The sequence below is a fragment of the Dendrobates tinctorius genome, unplaced genomic scaffold (genome assembly GCF_039654945.1).
Source record: "Dendrobates tinctorius isolate UK_male_01 unplaced genomic scaffold, ASM3965494v1 ptg000233l, whole genome shotgun sequence".
NCBI classification, from domain to species: Eukaryota; Metazoa; Chordata; class Amphibia; order Anura; family Dendrobatidae; genus Dendrobates; species Dendrobates tinctorius.
Genome location: NW_027361900.1, coordinates 1,037,640 through 1,052,772, shown reverse-complemented (window position 1 = coordinate 1,052,772; position 15,133 = coordinate 1,037,640). Strand labels below are relative to the sequence as shown.

Here is a 15,133-nt window from a genome sequence, read left to right as displayed (position 1 = left end):
TGTACAGGAGAGACCGGAGCGAGGAGCAGGGGCCTGATCACAAGAGCTGACAATCTGAGGACACAGCAATGCTGAATAATAGTCTACACTGTGTCACTAGATCCTTATACAGGGGTATAATGAGGCCTCACTGTACAGGAGAGAGCGGAGCGAGGAGTGGGGGCCTGATCACAAGAGCTGACAATCTGAGGACACAGCAATGCTGAATAACAGTCTACACTGCGTCACTAGATCCTTATACAGGGGTATAATGAGACCTCACTGTACAGGAGAGTCCGGAGCGAGGAGCAGGGGCCTGATCACAAGAGCTGACAATCTGAGGACACAGCAATGCTGAATAACAGTCTACACTGCGTCACTAGATCCTTATACAGGGGTATAATGAGGCCTCACTGTACAGGAGAGACCGGAGCGAGGAGTGGGGGCCTGATCACAAGAGCTGACAATCTGAGGACACAGCAATGCTGAATAACAGTCTACACTGCATCACTAGATCCTTATACAGGGGTATAATGAGGCCTCACTGTACAGGAGAGACCGGAGCGAGGAGCAGGGGCCTGATCACAAGAGCTGACAATCTGAGGACACAGCAATGCTGAATAACAGTCTACACTGTGTCACTAGATCCTTATACAGGGGTATAATGAGGCCTCACTGTACAGGAGAGACCGGAGCGAGGAGCAGGGGCCTGATCACAAGAGCTGACAATCTGAGGAGACAGCAATGCTGAATAACAGTCTACACTGCGTCACTAGATCCTTATACAGGGGTATAATGAGGCCTCACTGTACAGGAGAGACCGGAGCGAGGAGCAGAGGCCTGATCACAAGAGCTGACAATCTGAGGAGACAGCAATGCTGAATAACAGTCTACACTGCGTCACTAGATCCTTATACAGGGGTATAATGAGGCCTCACTGTACAGGAGAGACCGGAGCGAGGAGCAGGGACCTGATCACAAGAGCTGACAATCTGAGGAGACAGCAATGCTGAATAACAGTCTACACTGCGTCACTAGATCCTTATACAGGGGTATAATGAGGCCTCACTGTACAGGAGAGACCGGAGCGAGGAGCAGGGGCATGATCACAAGAGCTGACAATCTGAGGACACAGCAATGCTGAATAACAGTCTACACTGCGTCACTAGATCCTTATACAGGGGTATAATGAGGCCTCACTGTACAGGAGAGACCGGAGCGAGGAGTGGGGGCCTGATCACAAGAGCTGACAATCTGAGGACACAGCAATGCTGAATAACAGTCTACACTGTGTCACTAGATCCTTATACAGGGGTATAATGAGGCCTCACTGTACAGGAGAGACCGGAGCGAGGAGCAGGGGCCTGATCACAAGAGCTGACAATCTGAGGACACAGCAATGCTGAATAACAGTCTACACTGTGTCACTAGATCCTTATACAGGGGTATAATGAGGCCTCACTGTACAGGAGAGACCGGAGCGAGGAGCAGGGGCCTGATCACAAGAGCTGACAATCTGAGGAAACAGCAATGCTGAATAACAGTCTACACTGCGTCACTAGATCCTTATACAGGGGTATAATGAGGCCTCATTGTACAGGAGAGACCGGAGCGAGGAGCAGAGGCCTGAACACAAGAGCTGACAATCTGAGGAGACAGCAATGCTGAATAACAGTCTACACTGCGTCACTAGATCCTTATACAGGGGTATAATGAGGCCTCACTGTACAGGAGAGACCGGAGCGAGGAGCAGAGGCCTGATCACAAGAGCTGACAATCTGAGGAGACAGCAATGCTGAATAACAGTCTACACTGCGTCACTAGATCCTTATACAGGGGTATAATGAGGCCTCACTGTACAGGAGAGACCGGAGCGAGGAGCAGGGGCATGATCACAAGAGCTGACAATCTGAGGACACAGCAATGCTGAATAACAGTCTACACTGCGTCACTAGATCCTTATACAGGGGTATAATGAGGCCTCACTGTACAGGAGAGACCGGAGCGAGGAGCAGGGGCCTGATCACAAGAGCTGACAATCTGAGGACACAGCAATGCTGAATAACAGTATACACTGCGTCACTAGATCCTTATACAGGGGTATAATGAGGCCTCACTGTACAGGAGAGACCGGAGCGAGGAGCAGGGGCCTGATCACAAGAGCTGACAATCTGAGGACACAGCAATGCTGAATAATAGTCTACACTGTGTCACTAGATCCTTATACAGGGGTATAATGAGGCCTCACTGTACAGGAGAGAGCGGAGCGAGGAGTGGGGGCCTGATCACAAGAGCTGACAATCTGAGGACACAGCAATGCTGAATAACAGTCTACACTGCGTCACTAGATCCTTATACAGGGGTATAATGAGACCTCACTGTACAGGAGAGACCGGAGCGAGGAGCAGGGGCCTGATCACAAGAGCTGACAATCTGAGGACACAGCAATGCTGAATAACAGTCTACACTGCGTCACTAGATCCTTATACAGGGGTATAATGAGGCCTCACTGTACAGGAGAGACCGGAGCGAGGAGTGGGGGCCTGATCACAAGAGCTGACAATCTGAGGACACAGCAATGCTGAATAACAGTCTACACTGTGTCACTAGATCCTTATACAGGGGTATAATGAGGCCTCACTGTACAGGAGAGACCGGAGCGAGGAGCAGGGGCCTGATCACAAGAGCTGACAATCTGAGGACACAGCAATGCTGAATAACAGTCTACACTGTGTCACTAGATCCTTATACAGGGGTATAATGAGGCCTCACTGTACAGGAGAGACCGGAGCGAGGAGCAGGGGCCTGATCACAAGAGCTGACAATCTGAGGAAACAGCAATGCTGAATAACAGTCTACACTGCGTCACTAGATCCTTATACAGGGGTATAATGAGGCCTCATTGTACAGGAGAGACCGGAGCGAGGAGCAGAGGCCTGAACACAAGAGCTGACAATCTGAGGAGACAGCAATGCTGAATAACAGTCTACACTGCGTCACTAGATCCTTATACAGGGGTATAATGAGGCCTCACTGTACAGGAGAGACCGGAGCGAGGAGCAGAGGCCTGATCACAAGAGCTGACAATCTGAGGAAACAGCAATGCTGAATAACAGTCTACACTGCGTCACTAGATCCTTATACAGGGGTATAATGAGGCCTCATTGTACAGGAGAGACCGGAGCGAGGAGCAGAGGCCTGAACACAAGAGCTGACAATCTGAGGAGACAGCAATGCTGAATAACAGTCTACACTGCGTCACTAGATCCTTATACAGGGGTATAATGAGGCCTCACTGTACAGGAGAGACCGGAGCGAGGAGCAGAGGCCTGATCACAAGAGCTGACAATCTGAGGAGACAGCAATGCTGAATAACAGTCTACACTGCGTCACTAGATCCTTATACAGGGGTATAATGAGGCCTCACTGTACAGGAGAGACCGGAGCGAGGAGCAGGGACCTGATCACAAGAGCTGACAATCTGAGGAGACAGCAATGCTGAATAACAGTCTACACTGCGTCACTAGATCCTTATACAGGGGTATAATGAGGCCTCACTGTACAGGAGAGACCGGAGCGAGGAGCAGGGGCATGATCACAAGAGCTGACAATCTGAGGACACAGCAATGCTGAATAACAGTCTACACTGCGTCACTAGATCCTTATACAGGGGTATAATGAGGCCTCACTGTACAGGAGAGACCGGAGCGAGGAGCAGGGGCCTGATCACAAGAGCTGACAATCTGAGGACACAGCAATGCTGAATAACAGTATACACTGCGTCACTAGATCCTTATACAGGGGTATAATGAGGCCTCACTGTACAGGAGAGACCGGAGCGAGGAGCAGGGGCCTGATCACAAGAGCTGACAATCTGAGGACACAGCAATGCTGAATAATAGTCTACACTGTGTCACTAGATCCTTATACAGGGGTATAATGAGGCCTCACTGTACAGGAGAGAGCGGAGCGAGGAGTGGGGGCCTGATCACAAGAGCTGACAATCTGAGGACACAGCAATGCTGAATAACAGTCTACACTGCGTCACTAGATCCTTATACAGGGGTATAATGAGACCTCACTGTACAGGAGAGTCCGGAGCGAGGAGCAGGGGCCTGATCACAAGAGCTGACAATCTGAGGACACAGCAATGCTGAATAACAGTCTACACTGCGTCACTAGATCCTTATACAGGGGTATAATGAGGCCTCACTGTACAGGAGAGACCGGAGCGAGGAGTGGGGGCCTGATCACAAGAGCTGACAATCTGAGGACACAGCAATGCTGAATAACAGTCTACACTGTGTCACTAGATCCTTATACAGGGGTATAATGAGGCCTCACTGTACAGGAGAGACCGGAGCGAGGAGCAGGGGCCTGATCACAAGAGCTGACAATCTGAGGACACAGCAATGCTGAATAACAGTCTACACTGTGTCACTAGATCCTTATACAGGGGTATAATGAGGCCTCACTGTACAGGAGAGACCGGAGCGAGGAGCAGGGGCCTGATCACAAGAGCTGACAATCTGAGGAGACAGCAATGCTGAATAACAGTCTACACTGCGTCACTAGATCCTTATACAGGGGTATAATGAGGCCTCACTGTACAGGAGAGACCGGAGCGAGGAGCAGAGGCCTGATCACAAGAGCTGACAATCTGAGGAGACAGCAATGCTGAATAACAGTCTACACTGCGTCACTAGATCCTTATACAGGGGTATAATGAGGCCTCACTGTACAGGAGAGACCGGAGCGAGGAGCAGGGACCTGATCACAAGAGCTGACAATCTGAGGAGACAGCAATGCTGAATAACAGTCTACACTGCGTCACTAGATCCTTATACAGGGGTATAATGAGGCCTCACTGTACAGGAGAGACCGGAGCGAGGAGCAGGGGCATGATCACAAGAGCTGACAATCTGAGGACACAGCAATGCTGAATAACAGTCTACACTGCGTCACTAGATCCTTATACAGGGGTATAATGAGGCCTCACTGTACAGGAGAGACCGGAGCGAGGAGCAGGGGCCTGATCACAAGAGCTGACAATCTGAGGACACAGCAATGCTGAATAACAGTATACACTGCGTCACTAGATCCTTATACAGGGGTATAATGAGGCCTCACTGTACAGGAGAGACCGGAGCGAGGAGCAGGGGCCTGATCACAAGAGCTGACAATCTGAGGACACAGCAATGCTGAATAACAGTTTACACTGCGTCACTAGATCCTTATACAGGGGTATAATGAGGCCTCACTGTACAGGAGAGACCGGAGCGAGGAGTGGGGGCCTGATCACAAGAGCTGACAATCTGAGGAGACAGCAATGCTGAATAACAGTCTACACTGTGTCACTAGATCCTTATACAGGGGTATAATGAGGCCTCACTGTACAGGAGAGACCGGAGCGAGGAGCAGGGGCCTGATCACAAGAGCTGACAATCTGAGGACACAGCAATGCTGAATAACAGTCTACACTGCGTCACTAGATCCTTATACAGGGGTATAATGAGGCCTCACTGTACAGGAGAGACCGGAGCGAGGAGCAGGGGCCTGATCACAAGAGCTGACAATCTGAGGAGACAGCAATGCTGAATAACAGTCTACACTGCGTCACTAGATCCTTATACAGGGGTATAATGAGACCTCACTGTACAGGAGAGACCGGAGCGAGGAGCAGGGGCCTGATCACAAGAGCTGACAATCTGAGGAGACAGCAATGCTGAATAACAGTCTACACTGCGTCACTAGATCCTTATACAGGGGTATAATGAGGCCTCACTGTACAGGAGAGACCGGAGCGAGGAGCAGGGGCCTGATCACAAGAGCTGACAATCTGAGGAGACAGCAATGCTGAATAACAGTCTACACTGCGTCACTAGATCCTTATACAGGGGTATAATGAGTCCTCACTGTACAGGAGAGACCGGAGCGAGGAGCAGGGGCCTGATCACAAGAGCTGACAATCTGAGGACACAGCAATGCTGAATAACAGTCTACACTGCGTCACTAGATCCTTATACAGGGGTATAATGAGGCCTCACTGTACAGGAGAGACCGGAGCGAGGAGCAGGGGCCTGATCACAAGAGCTGACAATCTGAGGACACAGCAATGCTGAATAACAGTCTACACTGTGTCACTAGATCCTTATACAGGGGTATAATGAGGCCTCACTGTACAGGCAAAGACCTCGAAGGATGACTGTGGAAAACAGATTTCTATTTAAAAAAAGAGCCGGCTCTTTATGGTGAGCGGAGCCAAATGAGCCGGATCACCAAAAGGAGTCGAACTTCCCATCACTAGTCTTCATTCCGGAGATCATGTGACCCCTGACTCCTCCCCTCCTGTGACCTCATCACAGGTCCTGTGCACAGAGCAGCCATATATGTGGAGTGCGGCTCTGCAGGTGGAGGTATGTGGAGATTCCCCATTACTGAGCGCAGGGGACATTAACCCCTTCTGCACTGAGACTCTTTATAAGAATCCTCACGTTTCTGTTTCCTGTAATAGATACATACGACCCCACTATGGAGGACAGGCAGTGAGGAGACGGAGTGTTCCCATAGTACAGGGCCCCTTTCTTGGCCCCACACAGTGTAATGCCCCCATTATGCCCCTGTAAGCAGGGTTCTGCCCCACAACCAGCTGCCTCGGGCACTTTACCATGGCCGGTACCTCAGATTCCTCCCCGCACCCCTTTTCTTTGGGGCTATGGCCCTTATAATAACAGGAAACTGCGTCATCAAGGTCACCTGACCTGGTGCACCATCTAGACTCTTCCTATTGATTCCACAAAGTCCCGTCTGGACGGCAGATGGCAGTCTATGTACAAATGCCGCACAGCCCTGAGGATTTGCTCTTATGACTCTCCTTATGCAATATATGTGATGCCGCTCACACAGTATAATGTCTCCACAGTATCACCATCCCCCACACACAGTATAATCTTCTCACAGTATCACCATCCCACCACACACAGTATAATCTCACAGTATCACCATCCCACCACACACAGTATAATCTTCTCACAGTATCACCATCCCCCCACACACAGTATAATCTTCTCACAGTATCACCATCCCACCACACACAGTATAATCTTCTCACAGTATCACCATCCCACCACACACAGTATAATCTTCTCACAGTATCACCATCCCCCCCACACACAGTATAATCTTCTCACAGTATCACCATCCCACCACACACAGTATAATCTTCTCACAGTATCACCATCCCACCACACACAGTATAATCTTCTCACAGTATCACCATCCCACCACACACAGTGTAATCTCACAGTATCACCATCCCACCACACACAGTATAATCTTCTCACAGTACCACCATCCCACCACACACAGTGTAATCTCACAGTATCACCATCCCACCACACACAGTATAATCTTCTCACAGTATCACCATCCCACCACACACAGTATAATCTTCTCACAGTATCACCATCCCACCACACACAGTGTAATCTCACAGTATCACCATCCCACCACACACAGTATAATCTTCTCACAGTATCACCATCCCACCACACACAGTATAATCTTCTCACAGTATCACCATCCCACCACACACAGTATAATCTTCTCACAGTATCACCATCCCACCACACACAGTATAATCTTCTCACAGTATCACCATCCCACCACACACAGTATAATCTTCTCACAGTATCACCATCCCACCACACACAGTGTAATCTCACAGTATCACCATCCCACCACACACAGTATAATCTTCTCACAGTACCACCATCCCCCCACACACAGTATAATCTTCTCACAGTATCACCATCCCCCCACACACAGTATAATCTTCTCACAGTATCACCATCCCACCACACACAGTATAATCTTCTCACAGTATCACCATCCCCCCACACACAGTATAATCTTCTCACAGTATCACCATCCCCCCACACACAGTATAATCTTCTCACAGTATCACCATCCCACCACACACAGTATAATCTTCTCACAGTACCACCATCCCCCCACACACAGTATAATCTTCTCACAGTATCACCATCCCCCCACACACAGTATAATCTTCTCACAGTATCACCATCCCCCCACACACAGTATAATCTTCTCACAGTATCACCATCCCCCCACACACAGTATAATCTTCTCACAGTATCACCATCCCACCACACACAGTATAATCTTCTCACAGTATCACCATCCCACCACACACTGTATAATCTTCTCACAGTATCACCATCCCACCACACACAGTATAATCTTCACACAGTACCACCATCCCACCACACACAGTATAATCTTCTCACTGTACCACCATCCCACCACACACAGTATAATCTTCTCACTGTACCACCATCCCACCACACACAGTATAATCTTCTCACAGTATCACCATCCCACCACACACAGTATAATCTTCTCACAGTATCACCATCCCACCACACACATTATAATCTTCTCATAGTACCACCATCCCACCACACACAGTATAATCTTCTCATAGTATCACCATCCCACCACACACAGTATAATCTTCTCACAGTATCACCATCCCACCACACACAGTATAATCTTCTCACAGTATCACCATCCCACCACACACATTATAATCTTCTCATAGTACCACCATCCCACCACACACAGTATAATCTTCTCATAGTATCACCATCCCACCACACACATTATAATCTTCTCACAGTATCACCATCCCACCACACACAGTATAATCTTCTCACAGTACCACAATCCCACCACACACAGTATAATCTTCTCACAGTACCACCATCCCACCACACACAGTATAATCTTCTCACAGTATCACCATCCCACCACAAAGTATAATCTTCTCACAGTATCACCATCCCACCACACACAGTATAATCTTCTCATAGTACCACCATCCCACCACACACAGTATAATCTCACAGTATCACCATCCCCCACACACAGTATAATCTTCTCTCAGTATCACCATCCCACCACACACAGTATAATCTTCTCACAGTACCACCATCCCCCCACACACAGTATAATCTTCTCACAGTATCACCATCCCCCCACACACAGTATAATCTTCTCACAGTATCACCATCCCACCACACACAGTATAATCTTCTCACAGTATCACCATCCCACCACACACAGTATAATCTTCTCACAGTATCACCATCCCACCACACACAGTATAATCTCACAGTATCACCATCCCACCACACACAGTATAATCTTCTCACAGTATCACCATCTCACCACACACAGTATAATCTCACAGTATCACCATCCCACCACACACAGTATAATCTTCTCACAGTATCACCATCCCACCACACACAGTATAATCTTCTCACAGTATCACCATCCCACCACACACAGTATAATCTTCTCTCAGTATCACCATCCCACCACGCACAGTATAATCTTCTCACAATATCACCATCCCACCACACAGTATAATCTTCTCACAGTATCACCATCCCACCACACACAGTATAATCTTCTCATAGTATCATCATCCCCCCACACACAGTATAATCTTCTCACAGTATCACCATCCCACCACACACAGTATAATCTTCTCACAGTATCACCATCCCACCACACACAGTATAATCTTCTCACAGTATCACCATCCCACCACACACAGTATAATCTCACAGTATCACCATCCCCCACACACAGTATAATCTTCTCTCAGTATCACCATCCCACCACACACAGTATAATCTTCTCACAGTACCACCATCCCCCCACACACAGTATAATCTTCTCACAGTATCACCATCCCCCCACACACAGTATAATCTTCTCACAGTATCACCATCCCCCCACACACAGTATAATCTTCTCATAGTACCACCATCCCACCACACACAGTATAATCTCACAGTATCACCATCCCCCACACACAGTATAATCTTCTCACAGTACCACCATCCCCTCACACACAGTATAATCTTCTCACAGTATCACCATCCCACCACACACAGTATAATCTTCTCACAGTATCACCATCCCACCACACACATTATAATCTTCTCACAGTACCACCATCCCACCACACACAGTATAATCTCACAGTATCACCATCCCACCACACACAGTATAATCTTCTCTCAGTATCACCATCCCACCACACACAGTATTTTGATTCCACATTAGCAGCTTGCCATACACAGGATAATGCTTCCACAGGACTGGCATCCTCCCACACACAGTATATTGTTCCCACAGTACTGCCATCCCCCCACTTTCTAATGTTCCCACAGTACTGCCCAGTACATGCCCAATATGGTACCATCCACTTCACTGACTACCTCCGACCACCGACAGTTAATTAATAAATACTCACTTATCCTCATTCTTGATGCAGATACTAATGAACCCAGGATCTATGAGATATATACCATACGATAGTTGGATAGGCAGGAGTGTATCATCCATAAAGGTAGCCTACTCGTTTGATATGATGCCTATGAATTGAGAGGGCTCGTGGGGTGTGGGATTGGTCAAATATCAGGAATTTTGGAGGTATCCTATGTGGTGTAGTAACCACTGTGTCCGCTAGGGGGTGCTCTGTGGATGTCCCAAGAGCGAGCATGAGTGGCTGAATCCTGAAGGACGGTTATGTATCTCAAGGTGGGTGGAACTGAGATGGAGACTTATGTATGCTTGTTGATCAGCAAGGACATTGCTGAGGTGTTGCTTCAAGGCCACAGGGAGAAGTCTCCAGGTAACTAGAGAGATGGTGGGGCCTGGTTACCTACAAACCCACCCAGGTGGTGTGTTTAAGAACCCTATTGTAAAAGACTATGTGAGTGTGTGAAGGACCTGTGATGAGGTCATAGTCATGTGACCCGGTGGGCGTGGCTATGGACCATATAATGTGGGCAGGGTAGGTCACATGGGGTGAATGCTGGGACCTGTCTGAGAGATGGGGCTGCCTTCTGACAGCAAGTGAATGCTGTGTTAATGGCTGCATGTGCCTGGTAATTCCCTGGAGGGAATGGACGTCTGCCGCATGAACGTGAAGGAACCATGAGTGACCCTGACGTGGGTGAGATAACACTGAGGCTGAAGAGCCTGTATAATGGACGCTATGCTGCATAAAGGAACTTTATTTTGCTTCTGTAGGTTTATGATGGAGGAATAAACCGCATGAACTACGATGTTTTATGAAAAACCCTATGCCAGATCTGGTTTTGTGGCTGCAAGCGAGTGATCCCCTACTTACATGATAGCGCTACCTCACACCTATTAAAAGAAGAGCTGTTGGGACTCTCATATGGAATGTGTGGCTGGTAGGGGTCATTATACTAGGGTTGTGGTGGACTGTAAATGCCTCCAGACTGAGTGGGTTTTTCTATTTTGTGTAGCAGGTTGTGGTGGCCAAAATTATAGATGAGCGAATATGTTTGGAAAATGATTGCCAAACATAAATTTGGCACGAATATGGTACATTCTGATTCATTATTGGTGACATGAGGATTTTCCTTAAGATCGGAAAAAGTCGGTAACATTCGTTAAAAGATATAATAGAAGCCGGTAATACAGGGATAGGCAACAAAGAGTGGTTATTAATGGAGCACACGCGGACTGGGTCACGGTTAGCAGTGGAGTACCACAGGGGTCAGTTTTGGGCCCGCTTCTTTTTAACATATTTATTAATGACCTTGTAGGGGGCATAGAGAGTAGAATTTCAATATTTGCAGATGACACTAAACTCTGCAGGGTAATCAATACAGAGGAGGACAATTTTATATTAAAGGAGGATTTATGTAAACTAGAAGCTTGGGCTGATAAATGGCAAATGAGCTTTAATGGGGTCATGCACTTGGGTAGAACGAACAAGATGTATAATTATGTGCTTAATTGTAAAACACTAGGCAAAACTGTCACTGAAAAGGACCTGGGTGTATGGGTGGACGACAAACTCACATTTAGTGGCCAGTGTCAGGCAGCTGCTGCAAAGGCAAATAAAATAATGGGATGCATTAAAAGAGGCATAGATGCTCATGAGGAGAACATAATTTTACCTCTATATAAGTCACTAGTGCGACCACACTTAGAATACTGTGTACAGTTCTGGTCTCCGGTGTATAAGACAGACATAGCTGAACTGGAGCAGGTGCAGAGAAGAGCGACCAAGGTTATTAGGGAACCAGGGGGTCTGCAATACCAAGACAGGTTATTACACTTGGGGTTATTTAGTTTGGAGAATCGAAGGCTTAGGGGTGATCTTATTACAATGTATAAATATATGCGGGGACAGTACCAAGACCTTTCTAATGATCTTTTTACTCTTAGACCTGTGACGGGGACAAGGGGCTTCCTCTACGTCTGGAGGAAAGAAGATTTAAGCATACTCACAGAAGCGGATTCTTTACTGTAAGAGCAGGGAGACTATGGAACTCTCTGCCATATGATGTTGTAATGAGTGATTCCCTACTAAAATTTAAGAAGGGACTGGATGCCTTTCTTGAAAAGTATAATATTACAGGGTATATACACTAGTTTCCTTAATATTGCATTGATCCAGGGAGCTAGTCTGATTGCCGTATGTGGAGTCGGGAAGGAATTTTTTTCCCCAATGTGAAGCTTACTGTTTGCCACATGGGTTTTTTTTGCCTTCCTCTGGATCAGCATGTTAGGGCAAGTTAGGATAGGATATGGGTTGAACTAGATGGACTTAAAGTCTCCCTTCAACCTTACTAACTATGTTACTATGTTAGTATGTTACATGTGCCGCGTTTTGTAAAATCACTGCCACCAATGTGGGAAACTGGGGTTCAAATCTTGGCTCTGCCCTGTTGGACATAATATACCAGTAGTGGTCCATAACACTATGGTCCCTACCTCAATAAAAATGAGAGTGTCACGAACAAAGAGAATCATGCCAGCTGGGACGTTGCCCAGATTAACAAGGTCCGCATCAGTTGCCGAGGAACCAGGACAATCTGATAATAAATGGGCTACTGGACCAAACCATACATAGACAAGGCAACAGATCCTGGATCTGATGAAATACTACTATAACAGCAGACCAAATGAGAGTGGATATATGAAGCGTATGAGGAAACTCTGGATGGATACAAGATCTGCATGTCCACTAACTGAGAAACAACTAGTCACCCAACGTTTAAATGTCATAAAGCGAAAGCTATTATGACAACTTGAGATGGATCAACTGCACTGCAGATCCACCCCGCATGAAGACCTGGAAGAACAATATGTGCAACTCCCTGAAGATCCTGATCCAACCCTGCAACTAGAGAGCACTGCAGCAGGTCTGAAACAGAAGATCTTAGATAAACTAAATACCATCAATACCAGAGATCGACTGCCAAGGCTCAGAAAAGGAAGACCACCAGACAGTACAATACAAGGTAAATCCTGAAAACATGATCTCTTGGTGGGCCTTGAGGACTGGAGTTGGGGAACCCTGTGCTAGAGGATGGCAATAGAGCAGCACTTGCATTAATACCTACCACTACCATAACTCAAACTAATAACCTGATCTATGCTTCTGCCTCAACAATTATGGAAATGCTTGGCTATACAACCAGCAAGAACAACAGAGGTACGTACCCCCCTTGGAAAAGAAGACTGTAGACAAAGATCAAGGTGCCATAAAGGGAAGTCAGCCAACTATCAGATATACAGAAGAGTGTAAAGATCAAGGTTAAGACCAAGCTGGACAAGTACAAAGGCCTGACCCCAACTGAAGAGACTGCTAAACAAAGGCTCACAGCACTCACTGCAAGACTAGGGAGATTGTCATGATCTGCTGAGTTCATGGGATCAGGTAGTTTAGAGGTTAATCTGGACAGCCTCACTCTGAGATTCTGGGAGGCTTTTTATAGCCTCATTGTGGGCTCACTCTTTGTCGCTTATACTCAGACCTTGGCCAAGTGTGTGACCCTGGTGTGCTTTGTGACTGTGATACTTTATGCTTGTTTGGTTTTGATCCGGTTCTGTCCCTGTTACGAGTTCTGCCTGTCCCCTTCGTACTGCTTTGCTATCTCTGTGTATGACTCTGTTGCCTTGGACCTGATTATGCTCTGATTTCCCCTCTTGTACTGCATTGCTATCTCGGTGTATGTGTGGTGCCCCTGAGGCTCAGTCGCCACAGAAGTACTGCACCTTCCTCTCTCTTTAAAGGTGTGGTACCGCACCATCCGGTTAAGGTGGGAACTCCTTTCCACGCTCCAACACTCGCACCCCACACAACAGGGTAGTTCTGCACAACCACATTGTGGCTCCTTGCTCAGAGGGTAGCATAGCACCTTTGGTGGTTCCCTGCTTGGAACACTGGATGTGCTGGTAGGTGGGTGGAGTTAAGATACATTAAAGAGTGGGAAAGTGTAGGCTGAGAGTTCAGGTCAGTCAGGGTGAGTCTGACAGAAGGTCAGTCGGGTAGGAAGTCACTCAGACAGGAGTGAGGCTCCCTGGAAGAAGGGATGGAGGAAGGAGTGCTGCAGCTGCCTTAGTGATCTGAGCCAGCTGGCACGGGAAAAGAAAAGAAGGAGAAAGACGTAGAACTGAAACCTAAGCTTCCATAAGAAAGACAAGTACGGAACGAAGGAGTAGAGAGAACAGAGAGGACGTGGGATAGAGAGAGAGAACCCAGCCTATAGGTTCTCAGCGCAAGGCCGGGGCCCGGTCCCCGAGGTTGTGTGGACACTTATGGTTCTGCAGCAGACACCGGTGGAGTAGTTGGCTGTAAATGCACTACTCCCATCTAAGACTTGGGGCACAACAGCAATTGGATAGAGAGCCGGGACTCAGGAGAAGGGAGTCCCCGAAGCAGGCTACAGCTGTCTGCCGTACAAGTAGAATTCTTAGGAACTTCTGTCAGGAGGAACTCCAGAGTACCACGGTACTGGAGATCGTCACACTAAAAGGCGCTATAGAGGAGACGTTCAGGAAAGGCACATAAGTCGGCGCAGTGTTGGAGGGGAGCTTTCCATCTTGCATGGAGGTTGACTGAGTCTCTGACCTGGAGGACACGGTACAGAAGCGGGCACAACAAACTGAGAGTAAAGCGTTGGAACTACATGCCCTGGTGTCCTCCATTCCTTCTTGCATCCGCCTAGCACTGCTACATCCCCTGCGCCGGACACTACACCATCTAAGTGTCTCCACATCTACACTG

At 47.7% G+C, this 15,133-nt stretch overlaps 1 protein-coding gene across 1 annotated transcript in view; it reads left to right on the top strand.

Moving 5' to 3' along the window:
• The first annotated feature begins 11,830 nt into the window (after positions 1-11,830).
• The window catches only part of LOC141060255 (uncharacterized), a 288,426-nt gene continuing 285,123 nt past the window's right edge, over positions 11,831-15,133 (top strand). Inside the window, exon 1 of the mRNA XM_073556481.1 lies at positions 11,831-12,366. Within this exon, the coding sequence (XP_073412582.1) occupies positions 11,831-12,366 (536 nt within the window). The remainder of the gene's footprint in view (positions 12,367-15,133) is intronic.